Raw genomic sequence first — 21,708 nt, 5'->3', positions numbered from 1 at the left:
CTGTTTTATTGATTGGCATAATGTTGGATATTTAAAAGCTATTTACATGAGTTATTGTTAAAGGGGGATTTTTGATCTTTACTTTCAAATGTTTATAATAAAAAACCCCAATGTTATTAAGCAAAAAATCCAGACTCTGGCCCAAATTTACCAGTTACATAAATGGTGGTAAAAGTTGATTGTAAAACAGATGGGAATGGTAAAGTCCTGCACAGATTTGGCACTTAATGAGTCTGAAAAATGAGTGTAATTTATAACAGTGTAGTATTCTTGGGGTAGTAGTTCAGTCCTGGTCTGAGTGGGTGCAGCTCCTTTTGAAATCAGTGTGAATTGTGCACCTGCTTTCGCCAGGGGTGAATTTAAGCCTGTGGTGTTGGGAACAGCATGGGCTTAAGTTAAAGTAGGGGAATTTACTTTACCTTGCACCCTTTTGTTAGTTTCCCCACCCAGTGGGCCAAGTTTTGTTCTGCTACACTGTTGTAAATTCATAAAAATTAATGTGTAAAGTGTGATTTGTTTTGCAAACTGCTGAATGCCAAATCAGTGCAATTTAACTACTTTCCCATTTACACTGTACCAATTTAAATCTGATGGTTAACTATATACCACCATTTAGATCATTGCTGAAATTGACACAAAGACTTCCATGAGAGTTGCCTCTACTCATTCTAGGCTGCGTTTTGGACTTTGACCTTTAAACGATATCAGTAATTATTAGAGAAAAAAATTGTTTTTTCTTTATTTACAGACTGAACCCAGCAAGGATTTTGACCTGCCCTTGAGAATTGCAGAGACCATATTGAGAAGTGTGGAAACAGATTTAAGTGATGCCCAGGAACATTCAGAATCTGAAGAAAATCATCTTTCTGTTCCCAGAGAGACTGGAATATCTGCATCTACTGTTTCTCAAAAACTGCCAACTAAGAAAGTATCTGAAAATCTGACTAGGAAATCTTCAGAAGATCAAGGCAAAATTGTGGACTCGGAAAGTAGTATTGCTATACCTCTAGAGAGGGAAACAAAACTGAGAAATAATCATGGCAAAGAAGAAATAGAAGATCTGGAACCAGCAGGCATATCTTCAAAGAGGCCTGACCTGTCAGGTTCAGAAAATTATCCAGTAATACAAATACAGGTATCTACTTGCAATATACAGACTGTTTCAGTACATCAGCATCAATAGTGAGTTTATTTAAAGTGCACCAAACATAGGTCTAACTATATCTCTCAAAGTGACTATTCTTTTTAAAATTTAAGTGAATTTTCTGTGATGGCTGTTCTCTGAGATATACATTGTGATGCTTGATGATGACTCATCCACTCTCCTCTCCACAGTGTTGAGGAGTCTCTAACTTTTTTGTCATATTTAATTTTTTTAATCACTTTTTACTTAAGTAGTTTCTATCTCTCTTTGAAAAGAAATTGCCACTCAAGGCTAAGGCTATAAGGGGACACCTAAGTTTCATTTTAGGGGCGGATGCTGGATTTATGCTCCTGGAGTCAGTGGCTTCATGCTTTGAGAATTCCCTCCTTGGTTTTGCTCAGTAGCATGAATCCAAGAATGCTGAGTTTCACATAACTTTAGAGAATACCTATTTGATATAAGTAGGGCCCTATCAAATTCACGATTCATTTTGGTCGATTTCACGGTCATGGGATTTTAAAAATAATAAATTTCATTATTTCAGCTCTTTAAATCTGAAATTTCATCATGTTATAATTGTAGGGATCCTGACCCAAAAAAGAGTTGCAGGGGTGAGGGATCGCAAGGTTATTGTAAGGGGAGTTGCGGTACTGCTACCCTTACTTCTGTGCTGCTGCTGGCGACAGCGCTGCCTTCAGAGCTGGGCAGTTGGAGAGCGATGGCTGCTGGTTGGGACTCCAGCTCTGAAGGCAGAGCTGCTGCCTGCAGAGCTGAGTCCTCAATCAGCAGCCACCACTCTCCAGCTGCCCAGCTCCAAAGGCAGCAGCGCAGAAGTAAGAGTGGCAATACTGCGACCCCATAAAATAATCTTGTGACCCCCTTGAAACTCCCTTTTGGGTCAGGACCCTCAATTTGAGCAATGCTGGTCTCCCCTGTGAAATCTGTGTAGTATAGGACACACAAAAGACCAGATTTCATGAGGGGAGAATAGATTTCACAGTCCATGATGTGTTTTTCATGGCTGTGAATTTGGTAGGCCCTAGATACAAGTAATTCTCTGCGGGGGTTGGAAGTAAATTTGGGTCTAAAGCATGGTCTTATCTGTATGATCCCAGGTGTGAATTTAAACCAATATATTTATATCAGTATAACACACACACCCATGTAGACACTCCAGTACGTGTGCCTTTTTTCAGGTTAGCTTATGTCGCTTGGGAAATGATTTAAGCTAAATTGAAAATTTTCTACCAGAATAAGTGTGTCTGAACAGGAAGTTACACCTGTATCACTATATCAGTATAACTGGTAAAACTTTCCATTGTAAACAAGTTCTAAGTTCCCCATTTAATAACTAGGTACAGCGGAGAGGCATGCTTGCTTTTTCTGAAGGGGAACTGATGTAGCTATTCTGACCCAAATTTTCACCTACTCTTTTACTTATAGTAATAATAGTAGTGTGTGCACTGTTATTACATCTGTGCAAATAAACAGGCATTAGCATGTGTAAAATACAAGTTAGTCTTCCAAATAACAGATCTGTATGTCAGAAACTTGTCTGCATGCAGTTTTGTGCATGGAAAATTTGAGGTAGCTACTTGTAAAATATAATAATCAGTGTCTTTTACTTAACAAAGCATTTTAGGTGAGATGCAGTAACATCTTAATTTTATCTTTGTTAGTCTATGTTAGAACCTTAACGTTATTTTAACACAGAATTTTGAAGATTTCATGATTTATAGGGTTGAAGAACTATCATTTTTGGTTGTCCAATACATTTTCCCAAAAAAGTAGCACTAGGCAGGCAGCATGGTCAAGTCTAGTGGTAAAAGCACAGGAAAGGGAGCCAGGCAATCCATAATTTTAATCTTAGCTCTGTCACTGACTCCCTGCATGGCTTTTGGTAAATCATTTAGGCCAAAATATTCAAGCTTTGGTGCCCAAAGTCAGGCTGCTTAATATCTATGTAGACAACTTTAAAAAAAAAGTGCTTTGATTGGTCAGAGGGGTTTAGGACCCACATCTTCCATGGGAAGCAATACTAGCTGCAGATGCTCAGCAAAGCCTCTTTTTTGGTGAATAAATAAGGATTTAGGTGCTCAGCTTTAGGCACTAAAGTTTGAAAATGTTAGCCTTAATCTGTGTTTGTTTCACTGTTGGGCATTTATTTCCATTTTACAATTTCACAGACATTTTATTTGGATTAATTTAATGTTTGTACACATTTTGAATATTATTTCATACTGAAATTTCTCATGGAACATTTTTTCTTGCATATGTTTTGATTTAATCAGTCTTGAATAACTGTTCTGAGAAAATTAAATAACTGGTGCACTGTTGTAATATAAGATATTGTTAATTAATCCCCCCTAAAATATTTTCTTAATTGATTTGTGTTTTATGTTACAGTACCAGCAACCTGTTCTTAGTGGAGACAAGTTTGAACCTTTTTTGGGACATGTAGGTAGAACACAATCAAGTGCACAGAATGAAAAGAAAGAAGATCAAGACGTGCCTATTTTCACTCTTCTGAAAAACAAACTTTCACGTGCAGACATTAAAGAAGACCAAGATCCACCTGTCAAGGCATCTACAACATTTTCAGCAAGAAGTTCAGATATTAATTTAAGCAAGAACAGTCAGCACCTGTCCATATTAAAACTTATAGAATCAAAGATGAAATTAGAGGAGGATGGGATTAGCTTTAAAGAAGAGTCCCCAACAGTGGCTATAAGAACAGATTTGCCAGAGAAATGGCAAGAGGAGAGACTTTCAGAAACAGAAATAGTATGTCTAAACTCTTTTTTAAGTAAAACTCTTGAAGACTTTCTTATAGATAGACTTATAAAAATAATAATGCTAAAATCTGTTTTAAGCAAAAATCTTGAAGGGTTTATCTCAGAGAAACTTTCAGAAATGGGGATAGTCACAAAGATAGAATTAGGAGAAGAATACCAGAACATGCAGAGTATTATTGATGGATCACCAGTTGTTTTAGAGAGAGAGTTACTTGAAAAAGGAAAAGATATTTCTAGGGAAAGGTTTTCAGAAGCAGAAATAATAAATTTAAAATCTGTTTTGAGTAAAAACCTGCAAGATCGTCTCATAGAGAGATTTTCTGAAACAGGGATAATCACAGATTTGGAGTTAGGAAAGCAGCACCAGAACCTATCATTGCAGGGAATTACAGATAGATCACCAGTGGTTTTGGAGACAGATTTAGCTGAGAAAATCCGTGATAGTTGTGAGGAGAAACCTTTCGAAATGGAAATAAGTCTTAAATCTGTTGTAAACCAAAATCTACAATATCTTCCCATAGAGAGGCTTTTAGAAAGAAGGCTAATTGAAGAGGTGAAGTTAGGAAAGGAAGACACAAACTTTTCTTTGTCAAGGATTGATGAGAGACAGCTGAAGCCTGTGGCAGATTTATCAAAGAAAAGTAATGGTCAATCCAGGGAAGAATGTTCAGAACCTGAAATAATAACAAAATATCTAAGTCAAAACCTACAAAACTGTGCCATAGAGAGACATTCACAAACAGGGATAAACACAGAGATGGAGTTAGGAAAGGAGCACCCAAACCACTCATTGAAGATCATCAAAGTCAAATTGCCAATGGTTATGGAGACAAATTCACCTAAGATAGGACAAGATTATCACAAGCAGAGGTTTTCAGAACAACAAATAAATCTAAAATCTGCTTCAGACAAAACTCTCCAAGATTCTCTCATAGAAAGACTTTTGGCAACAGAAATAATGAATCTAAAGGATTTTTTAAACAAATGTCTCCAAGATCATCTCCCAGAGAAACTTTCAGAAACAGGATTAATCACAAAAGAGGAATTGGAGACAGTACTTCAGAACAATTCCTTGCTGAACATTCTGGAATGTTCCAATGTTCCAGTGGCATTGGAGACAGAATTACACAATATAAGCCAAGTTTATTCCGGTGAGCGTCTTGCTAAACCACATATAATAAAAGGAGAACCTGTTTTAAGTGGACATATACAGGACCTCCTTCTTGAGGTACTCTCAGAAACAGAAATAATGAATCTAAAGTCATTTTTAAGCAAAAAGATCCAAGACCATATTGTAGAACGACTGTCTGAAATAGGGTTGATCACAGAGGAGGAGTTAAGAAAGATACACCACAATTTGTTTGTGCTGAGAGCTAACGAAAGACTGTCATGGGATGTGGAATCAGATTTACCTGGGGAAGAGCAAAATCTAAGTCTAAAATCTCTTTTAACCAAAAACCTTAAAGATGGACTTTCAGAAACAAAACTAGTATATCTAAAGTCTCTTTTAAGCAAAATATTGAAGGAAGGTCATAGAGACAAACTTTCTGAAACAGAAATAAAAAGTCTAAAATCTGTTTTAAGCAACAACTTGCAAAACCTTCCTATAGAAAGTGCTTCAGAAACTGGGTTAATCAATGAGATTGAATTAGAGGGAGTATGCCAGAATGCACTGATAGTTACTGATACAGATATACTTGAGAGAGGGCAGTATCATTCTAAGCAAGGTCTTGATAAATTCAGAATAATAAATGAAAAGCCTATTTTAAGAAAAGAGAAGTTCAAACTTCCTGTAGAGAATGTTCCAGGACAAGTAACGTGTGTGATGAAAAATCTAATCAATGAAACCAAAACCAATAGTGTAATACACCTTCCTCAAAAAAATACTTTAGAAAAAGAGAGTCAAGACCCACAACGTTGTTTTGGTAAAGCAGAACTAGTACATTCAAACACAGATTTTGACAAATCATTAAAACCAAAGCCCCCGAATGAGACTTTGAGGGGAACACATGAAACAATAGACTCACCTTCCTTATGTGCCCATGATATTGCTATCCAAACAGAACTTAAGGAATATCTCTGCAAACCAACACTTTCCTTTCCCGTAAACCCTCAGACATTTATCTTTGTACATTCAGGGTCTGAGGAAGAAACTAAGTCACCAGACAAGTCTCATGAGAAGTCAAAAGGCAAAAAAAAACATGCTAAGCATTCTAAGAAGCATGTTGCATCACGCTGCCCACCCCAGGGACAAGTATTAATGTGCACACAGTTTAAAAAGGAAAAACAAACTGGTTTGAATAACTGTAAGATTTTAAAGGAAAAACATAGAAAACATTCTGAACCACCACGTCCAAGATCATGTGTTTCAGAAGCCAAGAAGGATTCAAAAAACTCTACAGTCTCAAACATTTTGAAAAAGGAAAGCCTGAAGCAGAAAGCTGAGCAAGAAAGAGAGAATGATGGGAGATCAAAGAAATCACTAAGCAAGTCTATTAAGATACCAACAGCCACAGTGTCTGAACCACAGCTACAGCACTTGGCAAAAGCATTGCAAGAAAAATCATACGTGAGTAGTTTCCATTTGATTGGTGTGCAGAAGGAAATAGACCTGTAAGAATAATAATTTTCTCTCAATTTTCCACCTCATGAATGTCTGAAATAGAAAACTAAATACATGACTTTCTAAATATCTGGAGGCAGAATTATTAGTACAGTGCCTCTTCATAAACTGATAGCTTCCAAGTAAGCGGGCCCAACATTGAATCCTTGTTACCCCTCAGTCCTAGCCCCCCACCCCACCCCAAAATGTGTTTGTAACATCACCCAAATAGAGAAGAAAAATCAAAACTAAATACCTCACTCTTCTAGCAATTCCTCACCTTCTCCCTGCCAGGGAATTCAAAGAAAACCATCATTTCAATTTCTCTGGCATGTTAGTGAAATAATAGTGAATAACTGTAAATAATGTAGTAAGTTTACTAGAGAGTAAATGTAGCCTCTTGTCTACATTTGCAAAGCGGGAATTGGCAGTTTTTTATAGGTTTTGGGTTGCCTCAGACACTTAAAGACATCTAAGAATTTGGAATTTGAGGTGTTCCTTTTACCCCTCACCCCCATGTTCCCTGCTTCCAATGGACATGATAAAGGATTATGCCCCATTGAAAGGTACATGACCAAGGACTGTAATACCCACAAGTCCTTCTCAGATAAAGCCCAGAAGCACCAAAGGACACTCTAATCCAGAATCTCTACCTGCAGAGGCTTGCAGATGAGAGTATGGATGACTTTTTCCTAAAAGAAAAGGAGTACTTGTGGCACCTTAGAGACTAACCAATTTATTTGAGCATAAGCATGAAGTGAGCTATAGCTCACGAAAGCTTATGCTCAAATAAATTGGTTAGTCTCTAAGGTTCCACAAGTACCCCTTTTCTTTTTGCGAATACAGACTAACACGGCTGTTACTCTGAAACCTTTTTCCTAAAAAGGTCTCTCAAGCATGTGTAGTGTGGCTGGTAAGCCTCCTTCAGTGCCAAGGCCTGAGTCAGACCTCCAGGCTGAAAGGGAGCTGTCTCCTTGTAAAAGGAGGAACAGTCTCTTTGATTTGTTTGCTGGGATTGACTTTAGTGGAACTGCCCAGGTGAGTAAGATATGAAGGATTGAGTCCTGTTGTATTAAGTTAGATGGAATATATGAGCTATGTGCTACCAAAACCCAATCACTGTCCAATATTAAACAATGTTAAACAAGGTTCAGGTTTTGGTATGCAGACACCTTAGCTGCTTGGCACCATAGCAAACAAACCATTAAAAATCCTTATTAAAGATACAGAAAAGAGGGAAAAACAGGTAAAGCATTTGAAATTTAAAGAGTTAAGACTTTTATTTTAACATTTCTTGTTCCCTTTCCTTTTAGCTGGAGAGTGTTTTAGAAATACCCTCCCTCCTCCTTTGTTTGACAGTTTTTTAGATTGTATTAAGGATGGAATAACTGTTCTTTTGGGTAAAAGAAGTTAGTTAAGATGGGCTAGAACTGCTGTTGTTAAAGTCCGATCCCATTTTATTCCAGGTGGTGTTTGGGATTTACCTGGAGCTAGTAGGGATGGATGTTTCCTGGGTCCTTCTCTCTGGCCTGATCTGATCAGGACATCTCTCAGGATTAGGATGATGAAGTCCTGGGGTCCCAGGAGGTGGTGGCAGGGAAGCCCTGATGGTGAAACTCATTTCACTAGGCTCTGTCTGGTTTTCTCTCTTTCCCCCCAAAAGCCTTTCTTTAAGGCCCCAAAAAGGGAATGATGTGTGGAATAGCCAATCCTTTTCTTATTATGTTCACCAATTAGGCCTAATATTTGACACACAAATTTTGGTTCATTAATTTTTGGTTTCACATTTTCTGTTTTTTATCAAGCATGATTTTAACTCAGTCCTTGAGTTATATCAGTGTGGCCTTTTTTGTTTGGACTTAGTTTTTTTGATGGATTTTTTTCCACCTGTTTGTAACATTCATTATTAAAAGCAATCATAGAATCATAGAATATCAGGGTTTGAAGAAACCTCAGGAGGTCATCTAGTCCAACCTCCTGCTCAAAGCAGGACCGATCCCCGACTAAATCATCCCAGCCAGGGCTTGGTCAACCCTGACCTTAAAAACTTCTAGGGAAGGAGATTCCACCACCTCCCTAGGTAACGCATTCCAGTGCTTCACCACCCTCCTAGGGAAAAAGTTTTTCCTAATATCCAACCTAAATCTCCCCCACTGCAACTTGAGACCATTACTCCTTGTTCTGTCATCTGCTACCACTGAGAACAGTCTAGAGCATCCTCTTTGGAACCCCCTTTCAGGTAGTTGAAAGCAGCTATCAAATTCCCCCCTCATTCTTCTCTTCAGAAGACTAAACATCCCCAGTTCCCTCAGCTTCTCCTCATAAGTCATGTGTTCCAGTCCCCTAATCATTTTTGTTGCCCTCCGCTGGACTCTTTCCAATTTTTTCACATCCTTCTTGTAGTGTGGGGCCCAAAACTGGACACAGTACTCCAGATGAGGCCTCACCAATGTCGAGTAGAGGGGAACGATCACGTCCCTTGATCTGCTGGCAATGCCCCTACTTATACATCCCAAAATGCCATTGGCCTTCTTGGCAACAAGGACACACTGTTGACTCATGTCCAACTTCTCGTCCACTGTAACCCCTAGGTCCTTTTCTGCAGAACTGCTGCCGAGCCATTCGGTCCCTACTCTGTAGCGGTGCTTTGGATTCTTCCGTCCTAATTGCAGGACTCTGCACTTGTCCTTGTTGAACCTCATCAGATTTCTTTTGGCCCAATCCTCCAATTTGTCTAGGTCCCTCTGTATCCTATCCTTACCTGCCACCATATCTACCACTCCTCCCAGTTTAGTGTCATCTGCAAACTTGCTGAGGGTGCAGTCCACACCATCCTCTCCTCTAAATGCTTCAGAATTGATTCCTTGAGGACCTGCTCCATGAGTTTTCCAGGGACTGAGGTGAGGCTGACTGGCCTGTAGATCCTCCTTCTTCCCTTTTTTAAAGATGGGCACTACATTAGCCTTTTTCCAGTCATCTGGGACCTCCCCCAATCGCCATGAGTTTTCAAAGATAATGGCCAATGGCTCTGCAATCACATCCGCCAACTCCTTTAGCACTCTCGGATGCAACGCGTCCGGCCCCATGGACTTGTGCTCGTCCAGCTTTTCTAAATAGTCCCGAATCACTTCTTTCTCCACAGAGGGCTGGTTACCATCTCCCCATGCTGTACTGCCCAGTGCAGCAGTCTGGGAGCTGACCTTGTTCGTAAAGACAGAGGCAAAAAAAGCATTGAGTACATTAGCTTTTTCCACATCCTCTGTCACTAGGTTGCCTCCCTCATTCAGTAAGGGGCCCACACTTTCCTTGACTTTCTTCTTGTTGCTAACATAGCTGAAGAAACCCTTCTTGTTACTCTTAACATCTCTTGCTAGCTGCAACTCCAGGTGTGATTTGGCCTTCCTGATTTCACTCCTGCAAGCCCGAGCAATATTTTTATACTCATCCCTGGTCATTTGTCCAATCTTCCACTTCTTGTAAGCTTCTTTTTTGTATTTAAGAGCAGCAAGGATTTCACTGTTAAGCCAAGCTCGTCGCCTGCCATATTTACTATTCTTTCTACACATCGAGATGGTTTGTCCCTCTAACCTCAATAAGGATTCTTTAAAATACAGCCAGCTCTCCTGGACTCTCTTCCCCCTCATGTTATTCTCCCAGGGGATCTTGCCCATCAGTTCCCTGAGGGAGTCAAAGTCTGCTTTTCTGAAGTCCAGGTCTGTATTCTGCTGCTCTCCTTTCTTCCTTGTGTTAGGATCCTGAACTCGACCATTTCATGGTCACTGCCTCCCAGGTTCCCATCCACTTTTGCTTCCCCTACTAATTCTTCCCAGTTTGTGAGCAGCAGGTCAAGAAGAGCTCTGCCCCTACTTGGTTCCTCCAGCACTTGCACCAGGAAATTGTCCCCTACATTTTCCAAAAACTTCCTAGATTTTCTGTGCACCGCTGTATTGCTCTCCCAGCAGATATCAGGGTGATTGAAATCTCCCATGAGAACCAGGGCCTGCAATCTAGTAACTTCTGTGGGTTGCCGGAAGAAAGCCTCGTCCACCTCATCCCCCTGGTCTGGTGGTCTATAGTAGACTCCCACCACGACATCACCCTTGTTGCTCACACTTCTAAACTTAATCCAGAGACTCTCAGGTTTTTCTGCAGTTTCATACTTGAGCTCTGAGCAGTCATACTGCTCTCTTACATACAGTGCAACTCCCCCACCTTTTCTGCCCTGCCTGTCCTTCCTGAACAGCTTATATCCATCCATGACAGTACTCCAGTCATGTGAGTTATCCCACCAAGTCTCTGTTATTCCAATCACATCATAATTCCTTGACTGTGCCAGGACTTCCAGTTCTCCCTGCTTGTTTCCCAGGCTTTGTGCATTTGTATATAGGCACTTGAGGTAACCTGCTGATCGCCCCTCTTTCTCAGTATGAGGCAGGAGCCCTCCCCTCTCACGCGCTCCTGCTCGTGCCTCCTCCCGGTATCCCACTTCCCCACTTACCTCAGGGCTTTGATCTCCTTCTCCCGGTGAACCTAGTTTAAATTTAACTTACTTTTTATTACCATTTGTTGGCATAGGTTATTGTAACAGTTTATGAACTTTTATATACTTTTTCCAGTTAAGCTTACAATTAAAGTAAATTTGTAGGCACAGTTATTAGAACAGCCCTCAATACTGATTCAGTCAAAACTTCAACTGACTCGGTGAAATTTGCTCTAAATTAGGAAAAACTTGAGATATTTATGGGTTGCTTAAGGTTACATTTTAAAAACATAAGTGAATAGGTGAGAGTTAGTATGGCTTTGTGAAAGGTAAAACTGGAGCTTGCCTGGTATAACTAAGAGGAGAACTTGGCCATTGTATCTGTTAGTTCCCTTCTGTCTAGATCAATAGACAATGAAACGTCTGGCTGAGAACAGAATGTAATCCACCGTATTAAAACAAATATTTGGATGTCCTTATGAAATGTGCTAGGTTATTATTACCAAGCTTGTTTCAGACATTAGGGCCTACACTCTTTCTGTTTCTACACATTTGTGTCATATTTAATGTGTCTTCTTACATTAATTATATCTGTCAGGGTACTCACTACTGAAGAAGTGATTGAAAGAAGTTGTTGCTCACCTTGTGCAGTAACAATGGTTCTTTGAGATGTGTGTCCCTATGGGTGCTCCATTGTAGGTATGTAAAATATCCACTAGCTTGTGGCGTGACTTGGTTACCTCTTGTAGAGGTATCTGTAAAGCTTCTGTCACTCTGTGTCAGGTCCTGGAACAGTTGGAAGTCATCTGCCATAGATGGTGGAGGGAGCATCACCGTCTCATCTGGCGATAATGATGAGAAATGGACCTGAGGGGTAACTTGCTCCTCAACTCCTCCTGTTCCTCCCTTACCTTTTTAGGGGGTTCAGAAGCCCTTGCAGCAGCTGGAGGAGTGTGTTTCCTTGGTTTCTGGTAGGCCACACTAGAACTACGGGAGGCCTATTGTCTTTGAGCCTGCCAGGGATCTCAGTATGGCCATTGCGAAGGTGAAGGTGGGAAAGGACCCGGTGGTTGGCAGCATGGCTATCCAAACCAGGGAGGCTGTGGATGAAAAGGACGATATCGCTGAGGTCCATAGTGAAATTGGGCACTGTACGTGGGAGACCAGATCCTCTTGTTCACTTTCTGACTTGGAAGATGAAAAGGGTGGTGCACAGCAAGAAGTTGTCAGTGAGTCAAAGGCTCTGGGCGAACTCGGTATCAGGGCCCTGGTACTGAGCAGAGGAGAGCCAATGCAACAGACACCAAAAGATGTGTTGCGCACTGGAAGTCCGGCTGTGCTGAAGGCGTTGGTACCAGTAGTTGTTGTCGGTACTGAGAGGCCTGTACCAACAGGGACGGTGATGCGGACCTGATAGTTTGGTCTGTTGGTGCCTGACATACCACAGGTGGTACTGATGTCCGAACTGGTGGAGCCTTCCCCGGGGCAGATTTTCTGTCTTTCTCATACCCTGATGGTACTGGTGGTTCCTTGCCTGTGCCCATTGAGTCCTTGGGCAACCTGAAGTACTCTGAGTACTGGATTTAGATGGCTTTGGTGCCATCGGTACCGATGATACTGAATGAGCTGGAGGTAGTTTTCGACTCAATGGGGGCTCACTATGGGGACTCAAGGACCTTTTCTTAGAGGCCTTATGTGAGTGGCTTGCGAGCATCGTCTTGGGCTCGCCTCCCTTGGAAGTAGAGGGTTGTGGTGAGGTCTCCCTGCCATGGCTCAGGTGGTTGAAGGGCTGACTCCTTAAGTAGGAATTTGATCCTCAGTTCTCTGTCTTTTCTGGATCTGGGCTTCGGGTGTTGACACAAACCACACTTCTTCTTTGAGTGCTTGTTCATGTCCATTCCAATCAGGTGTGTCCACGTGCGTGCACAGCAGCCGGAAACTTTTTCCCCTAGCAGCATCCGTTGGGTTGGAGTGGGCACACCCTGGAGCCGCGCCTTCATGGCACTCTATATAGAGCCCTTCCGATCCACCACCCCCTCAGTTCCTTCTTACCACTGGTGATGGCTAGCTGGAACAATCTGTTGCTCTTGCTTTGCAAGCGTGTTTGGACAGTGTCCACTCTTAGTGTTTGTGATGTTGCACTCCATATGTTTACGGAAATATGCTTATGAGTGTAAATATAATGTAACTGGAATATGCTTTATGCAAAAGGTCTCTTGTAAGGTATCATTATAAAGCGTATAATCTACTGAGTGTGTTCATCCTATTTGTATGAAGTATCATTCTTGTATCTGAAGCTAGAAATATGAAGTATTACTCTGAAGTCCTATTGTAACTATGCAAAATGTGGGCCATTAATGGTGGCTTGGAATCTTGTTGGCTCCCATTAACTAGGACAATTGGTGGTAAATAGCTCTGTTTACCTGCAAGCCTTCCTGTATATGTGGGTGCCAGCCAGCGAGTAATGAAGTCTCACAGTGCATGTGAACATGTCACATGATTCTGGAATCCATCTTAAACCTGGTGTTTTTCCATTTAGAGGGAAGGGTCAGAACCCAGAGAGAGATAAAGGATTCCCGCCTTGTGCCAAAGTTATAAAAGGGGGTGGAACAGAACAAAGGTGGCTGCAGTCATGAGAAAACCCCTAGTTACCACCTGAGCTGGAACTAACAAGAAATGTATCGGGGAAAGGATTGGGTCCAGTCTAAGAAGGAGTCTAGTCTGTGAAAGAAGCTTATTGAAACATCTCTGAGGGTGAGATTTACCTGTATTCAGTTTCTTAAACATATTGGGCTTAGACTTGTGTGTTTTGTTTTATTTTGCTTGGTAACTTTTGTTCTTTCTGGATTGCCTTAAATCCTACTTTTTGTACTTAATAAAATCACTTTTGTTTATTAATTAACCTAGAGTAAGTGATTAATACCTGATGGAGCAAACAGCTGTGCCTATCTCTCGATCAGTGTTATAGAGGGCATACAGTTTTATGAGTTTACCCTGTATAAGCTTTATACAGAGTAAAACAGATTTATTTGGGGTTTGGATCCCATTGGGAGCTGGGTGCTGGAGATAGGGGATTTGCTGAGCAGTTTTTGGTTATTGTGCAGCTTTGGGGGTGCGGACCAGACCTGGGTGTCTGGCTCAACAAGGCAGGGTTCTGGAGTCCCAAGCTGGCAGTGAAAAACAGGCTTAGAGGTAATTTCAGCATGTCAGGTGAGAGCCTCAAGGGGGTCTCTGAGACCGAACCTATCACAGTGTTTATAGTTCATTCTCAGTAGTTTATTAGTGTTAGTTTAGTATTAGTAGTTAGGTCATAACTTTCTGAGACCACGTGATAGGGAGATGTGTATCAGTTGTGACAGATAACACCACGGCGATGTTCTATATCAACAAACGGGGGTGCACATTTTTCTCCCCTGTGCCATGTTGTGGGACTTTTGTGTAGAGCCCTCGGTACATCTGCAAGCATAGTACCTCCCTGAAGTACAGAACGAGTTGGTGGACTATGTCAGCAGGTCATTCCACGGCCACAAGTGAGTGGTCCCTTTGCCTGGACGTTGTGAACTCAATCTTCCATCAGTGGGGGTTTTTCTCAGATAGACCTGTTCACCACACGACGCAACAGTTTTGCTCCTTCCTAAATCGCAGTCCAGGCTCCATCTCAGATGCATTCCTCCTCCCATGGGGAAGCCTATATGTGTTTCCACCAGTCCCTCTCATCCACAAAGTGCTCCTCAAGGTACGGCGGGAGCAAGCCTCAGTCATACTGATAGCTCCAGTCTGGCCTGGCAGCACTGGTACACATTACTCCTGGAAATGTCTGTGGAAGCTCCAGTCACCTTGCTGCTCTTCCTGGACTTACTGACGCAGGATCATGGCCGTCTCCAACACCTGAACCTTGAGTCGCTACACCTCACAGTGTGGAAACTCCATGGCTGAACCCAATGGAGCTCTCCTGCTTGGACCCGGTTAGACAAGTCCTCCTTGGTAGTAGGAAATCTTCCATGAGGGCCACCTATCTTGCCAAGTGGAAGAGATTTTCAGTTTGGTCTGTGCAGCACCGTTCGTCACCGATGCTCGCCTCTGTACCACTTCTACTGGACTATCTTCTTCATCTCAAACAGCAGGGGCTGTTCACTTAATCAGTAGGGTCCACTTGGCCGCCATCTCTGCCTTTCATCCAGGTGCAAAGGCCCGCTCAGTCTTTGCCATCCCTCTGGTCAGCCGTTTCCTTAAAGGGCTCGACCAGCTATACCCACATGTCTGGCAGCCTGTCCCAGCTTGGGACCTCAATCTGATCTTTTCCAGACTCATGAGACCGCCCTGTGAACCTTTGATGACATGCTTCCTGCTCGCGCTCGCTCTCTGTCTCTCTCTCTCATACAAGGTGGCATTTCTGGTAGCGATAACTTCAGCCAGGAGGGTGTCTGAGCTCAAGGCCCTAACATGAGAACGTCATGACACTGTGTTCTATAAGGACAAGTTTCAGCTCAGGCCTCACCTGGCTTTCCTCCCGAAGATTGTGTCCCAGTTTCACATCAACCAGGACATCTTCCTCTCAGCATTCTATCCTAAGCCAGTCTCAAGCGGCAGGGAGCAAAGTCTTCGCTCATTGGATGTCCGCAGCGTGCTAGCTTTCTACAGGGCCGGCCTTAGGCATAGGCAAATGGGGCTAACGCCCAGGGTGGCGTTACAATTGGGGCACCTCCAGAGCATGGGTGCCCATCCCCTGCTGGTGTCTGCAGCCCCGTGGCTCCTGCCCCCTGCCTTGGAGCCGCCCCTGACCAGCTGCTCCTGGGAGCTTCCTGTCTGCTGTAAGGAGGGGGGGAGGAGGGGCTCTTCTGCCCCATCCCGCCCATGTACCTCATCTCTGCACAGCGTGTGTGTGTGTTTGTGTGGACAGGGCTCACCACGAGAGGGATGGAGCTGCTGGTGGCTGCTGCTGTGCCTGAAGGAGCTTTCCTTCAGATTGCTGAGTGCTGCTCTCTTAAAGGGACAGTGCGCAGTCTCTCACACACTGTCTCTTTCACACTCATCACCCCCCAACACATACTTATATTGTTGTTGTTACTTGTTGGTACTTCCTGCAATACACACATTCTCTGTAATTTTATTCTTTCAAAGTGCTGTTATTTTAGTTTTTTGACTAGTCTATGCATTTCATAATTTTATTTCTCTCTTATGCTTCCATTGAATTCTTTGAGTAGTGAGTTCTAAAATGCCTAACCTGTCCCGGATGAAGTAATTATCATTATTACTGTTGTTATCATATTGTGCTTTGTCATTCATTATTTAAAGTGGTACAATCAAATAATAGTCTCCTCCTAGAATGTAACTTTAGCTTGTACGCACTTTAGTAATGCCAGTTTAAAAAACATTAGCTAACCACATAACTATAGACACTGTGCAGATGAAGGTTGCTTATTTTCAGATTGTATTTTTAGTTATATCTGTAAAATAACTTAACATTTGCATGAAAATAAATGCAGTTCCAGCTATGATACAAATAGCAATGATGGAGTCAAATGTTAGTGAGTCACATACATGATTGTGATCATTAAACATAAATGCCAAAATACTTAGAAAAATTAATTCCCTTTCTTAATAAAAGAGAAAAAAAACCTTAATCATATATGTTAAAATTATATTTTAAGTGAAAAACAGTTGACTAAAATAGAGGCGATAATGGCAGTAACACAGAGTGTCTGTTAGAGAAAGTAAGCAGATTTTATTTATCTCTACTAAAGATAGTGTACAAAGTATCAAATGTGTGTTTCTGATATCTGCGTTAAAGCTCCAGAACTGATACCTCAAGGCTTGGGATTGGGAATGTCTTGCTGTATTATCTCCTGAATGTACTAAATTTACTTTAAACGTGGCTTTAATTGGCGTTTATGTATATTTTTTCTTTCTTTATATAACAATTAGATACAGTTCTCCTGTCAGCTAATTCCTAAGATATCTGCAAAATCGCTAGAGTTTTGAGGTGCTTAAGTAGTCCCTGAAATCATGGTTAAAGTTTCCTCCCCCCGCCCCCGATCTGAAATGGTGCCCCGGGTGAGCCAGGAGGGCCATGGGCTCTGGCAAGATGCAGCCCATGTGTGACAGTGCAAAGCCTGCCTTGAGCCACATGCCGAGCATCAGGCATCACAAGCCACAGCAGTAGCGCAGAAGGGTGGCAATACACCACATGCCTTACTTCTGTGCTGCTGCTGGCAGTGGTATTGCCTTTAGAGCTGCATTCCCAGCCAGCACCTGCCAGTATCAGGCCATCCTGCCAGTGCTTAATTTGAGCCACGGATGAGCTCTGGCATCCCTTTCAATGGGGCCCAGAGGTGATGGGGTGGGGGAAGCCCAGGGAGCCTGTGGGGGCCAGGAGTGATGTGAGGGCGCCAAAATACTAGTTCGCCGAGGGTGCCGTTTTCCCTAAAGGCCGGCCCTGGCCTTCGACATAGAGAGAACAAAGCTGTTCCGAAAGTCCGTCCAGTTATTCATGGCAGTGGCGGACAGAATGAAAGGTTTTCCTATTGCCTTTCAATGTATCTCATCATGGATCACATTGTGCATCTGTGAGTGATACGACCTGGCAGGTGTGCCTACTTCCCTGATCACTGCGCACTCCACCAGGGCTCAGGCCTCTTCAACAGTGTTCCTGGCACAGGTTCCCACCCAGGAAATCTGCAGAGCAGTGACGTGGTCCTCCATACACACTTTCACTGCGGACTACGGGATCACCCAGCAGGCCATAGATGATGCGGCCTTTGGAAGAGTGGTGCTCCAATCAGTGAACTATTCCGACCCCACCTCCTGAACTTGGGCTTGTGTGTCACCTGATTAGAATAGACATGAACAAGCACTTGAAGAAGAAAAAATGGTTACTCACCGTCTCGTAACTGTTGTTCTTCAAGATGTGTTCATGTCCATTCCAATACCTACCCTCCTACCCCCTGTTGCAGTAGCCGGCAAGAAGAAACTAAGGGGGTGGCAGGTTGGCAGGGCTCTATATTGAGCGCCATGAAGGCATGACTCCAGGGTGCACCCAGGCCAACCCGACAGATGCTGCTAGGGGAAAAAGTTTCCAGCTGCCATGCATGCGCGCGCACATCTGATTGGAATGGACATGAACAAAACATGTTGAAGAACAACAGTTACAAGAAGGTGAGTAACCATTTTTTCTGTGGGATGCATTTCTCTCCCAGGTAGCGAAAGCACTGAGAGTGTCCATCCGTCACTGGGATAGATTCCTTGCAACTGAGGCACTTCTTGAAGTCCAGGGAGCTGGGGATACCTGTCCAGGGGGGTTGATGAAAGAACAAAATTCTTTTCTTTTTCTCCTTTTTTGGGGGCAGGGAGCCAGACGCACCTACAGTGGAGCACCCATAGTGACACTACTCGAAGAAGAAGCATGCTGTGGATTTTGGGGCCATTTCATATCAGTTACATTTTGAGAGCTTGATTTACACCTTTTGTGTTGGTTTTATCTCAGTTTGGATTTTGAAGCTGAGCTTATTTATCTGTTTATCAGGGTGTTTTGCAGTGTTGCTCAGAAAAATAATTTTACATTTCTAGTGTGGTTCACTTTTATTTCTCATCATTATAAAGATCCAGTGTCACTTTTTTGTGAGAGATGGAGTGTCACTCATATTGTTCTGGCCAAATTCTAGTTTGTATAACTGCATCCCACACTCCTAGATTTCCCTGTAGTTTTAATGGATTATGATACACATCCTGTTTTAAACTACTGTGTCAGTGTTGCTGAGCTCTTTTAAACTATTTTTCTTTTTCACTCCGGAGGTGGCTACACTGAGGTGGTGGGTGAAGGGATTACTGAGGTAATTGGCACAGCAGTTTGAGATCCATGAATAAAAAAGTGCACTCTTGCTCTACCCTCCACCACCCCATCCATATATAAATATACACACACAGTAGCCATCATTATTCTAAGTTCTTCACAGGAAACTCATAAAATGCGCATTGTAACCCAAATCCTGATTGAGGCACTACTGCAATACAAATGATTATTACGAAGAATAATAATAATTGGATGAGCTTTGAGGACATAAAATACTCCAGAAAGGGGATAGACACAGAGGGACTTGGTTATGGATAAGTGATGATCAGGTTACTATGTTGATGGTTCAGAATGCTTTTATTTGTGTATAAACACCCTTATTTTTTATTGGCAATATGAAATAATTTTATTAAGTTAAATCCCTTTAATGTTGGCTGATGTCTATACTATTTAAGTTTTAAAGGCTGGAATCAATTTGTTAATGACATCTGTTTTTATCTTAATATTCAGAATTATGCAGATAAAAAAGAATTAGATATGGAAATGTTTAGGCATCTTGAAAAAGCAGTAGAAAGGGCTCTGTATGATTTAGGAGAGGTTCCAGAAGTCAGCATGCATCAGCCACTGCATTCTGCAAGACCACACACTGCTCCAAGTATTTGTAGTCAAACTAAAGAGACCTGCAGAGTACAGCCTGGAAGTTCTTACACAACTTTACTTGATCCTTCTGTTGATGATGATCCAGGAAATGCTACCAGTTCAAAATTTGATATTCTAGACAGTCAAGAGCAGCAGGTAGAAATGACTGCTGAAAAGTGGGCAGTTGTTTGTAAGATTATCCAAAGAATATTACATCAGAACTTGAGACCCCAAAAGGATGGCTAATGAACTCAACCGCAAACAATTGATATGGCTAAGACAAGTGTCGTGGGGCAGGTGATGTTTCATCGTCTTCTAACTTTTTTCCCATTGTAATGATAAATGCTAAATAAATGTTCTGGCTGCTTATTATTTGCTTGTGTATATTCTGTTATTAACCAGTATTGAAGATGCTTCTTCTTCAAATATCTGTCCCTATGCATGCTCCACCATGAGATGTGCATGTGCCTGTGCACTCTTGACTGAAGACTGTAAAGTAGTGTCCACAGACCTGCACCTAAGCATACTAGAGCATATAGGGTGGCATGGGCCTGCCACCACTCAGTTCCTTCTCAACTGCCTGTGGTTTGATATGGAGCACTTGGTGCCTGCTGTTCTACAGCTTCCTGCCTTTTCTCACTTGCTATGAATTTTTCTTTCCCATATTATTTATTTATTTATATTTAATATCAGCATAGTTGTGCTTTCAAAGGGGATCCCCCTTCAGGACTTTTTGTTTAATACTTCGCACACTGGATTATACTGAAGACGCTGGGGTTTAAACCCTGCCAGATCTGCCAAAGGTCTTCTCCCTGTAGTGATAGGCATTCTAACTGTCTCTGGTGTCTAGAAGACAAGGTCTGCTCAGGGTTTAAAGGCAGCTCTAGAAAAGACAAGTTGGAGTTCCTCATAATGGAAAGCTCCCTAGATCTAGCAGGGTCTCTTTCCTCTCCCCCATACACTGACCTCAATGTTTCAAGCTGCCCCAGTGACAGCTAGAGCCCTGGCTGCAGCTCTAGGGGCTAACACTTCTAAGAAAAAGAAACTTCTCTCCGCTACCAGGGAAACAAAGAGGGGTAGGTCACCCCATAAATCTCACTGCTGGTAGACCTTGCGCCCTTATGGGGTACCGTAGAGGGTCTGACTGAAATTGGTACCCAGGCACCAGTACTGTACCACATAAGTTGTGTGCAGAGAAGTTTTCCACTCACAAGGTGGCTCCTACCTCAGTACCATATGACATCTCTCAGCACATATGACATTCAGCTTCTCTCCACAGTCTGATACAGTCACCTTCCTACAGCTCCAAGGTCAGAGAGCTGCCCCCTGGCCTCTCCAGTACTACACATGTCAACTCTTTGGCACCAATCCACATTCCTCGTTCTGGCACAGCCTCAGGCTATGACCATAGACTATCCTAGACTACTTTCACTTTCACTTTCCAGAGTCTGTTTTGAACTGTCCCATCTGATGAAGTGGGTTCTCGCCCACAAAAGCTTATGCCCAAATAAATGTGTTAGTCTCTAAGGTGCCACAAGGACTCCTCATTATTTTTGCTGATACAGACTAACACGGCTACCACTCTGAACCCTGTCCTATTTACAATGACTAATTATGCACCTTCTTGTAAGAGTTTTGACAGCTTGGTCAAGGGCATTGAGCAACCTTTTCCCCAGGATCATCAGCTGTACAGTTCTACTATCCACCCCGCTTTTTGAGATGGTCTATCCCACTTCCTGCCTGCCTGGAAGCACATCATCTCAGACAAGTGGATGCTAGAGTGGTCAACATGCGCTATTCCATCCACTTAGATTCTATCCCTCCCTTCCTGTTCCTCTGCGGGAACCCCTCTCACAATGAGCTCTTAAAACAGGAGGTGCAATCTCTCCTGCTCTTGGAGGTGATCAAACTGGTTCCCACTGAGTTTTTTAGAAAGGGGTTCTTTTCCAACTGGCTCCTCAAGGTTCGATCAGTTCTGGGGTTCCAGTCAGCAACCTCCAAGGCACTAGCCATATTTCAGTCCCTGGGTCTTTGTATCAGTCTGAAGAAGCCTACACTGACTCCACTCAAGAGGACAGACTTTATTGGAGTCACTCTAGCCTTCCTAATGACCAGAGCCTACCAGCCCGAGAAGAGAATGTCCACTATGTCAGTCTAATCTCTACACTACAGCACAGCCTGCAAACAACTGCGAGGACCTGCCTACAACTCCTGTGCTCCATGTTGATGTCCATGTTTGTGACACCTCAAACAAGACCA

At 42.6% G+C, this 21,708-nt stretch overlaps 1 protein-coding gene across 1 annotated transcript in view; it reads left to right on the top strand.

Annotated features, from left to right (window-relative positions):
* CATSPERT (catsper channel auxiliary subunit tau) overlaps positions 1-6,730 on the top strand; it is a 43,718-nt gene extending 36,988 nt beyond the window's left edge. Inside the window, exons 17-18 of the mRNA XM_075117655.1 lie at positions 749-1,135; positions 3,551-6,730. Coding sequence (XP_074973756.1) covers positions 749-1,135; positions 3,551-6,556 — 3,393 coding nt within the window. The 3' untranslated portion in view covers positions 6,557-6,730. The remainder of the gene's footprint in view (positions 1-748; positions 1,136-3,550) is intronic.
* Positions 6,731-21,708: the final 14,978 nt, after the last annotated feature.

The sequence above is a fragment of the Caretta caretta genome, chromosome 11 (assembly GCF_965140235.1).
Source record: "Caretta caretta isolate rCarCar2 chromosome 11, rCarCar1.hap1, whole genome shotgun sequence".
Taxonomy (NCBI): domain Eukaryota; kingdom Metazoa; phylum Chordata; order Testudines; family Cheloniidae; genus Caretta; species Caretta caretta.
The sequence above is the reverse complement of the archived record's forward strand: the minus strand, read 5'-3'. Positions and strand labels throughout refer to the sequence as shown.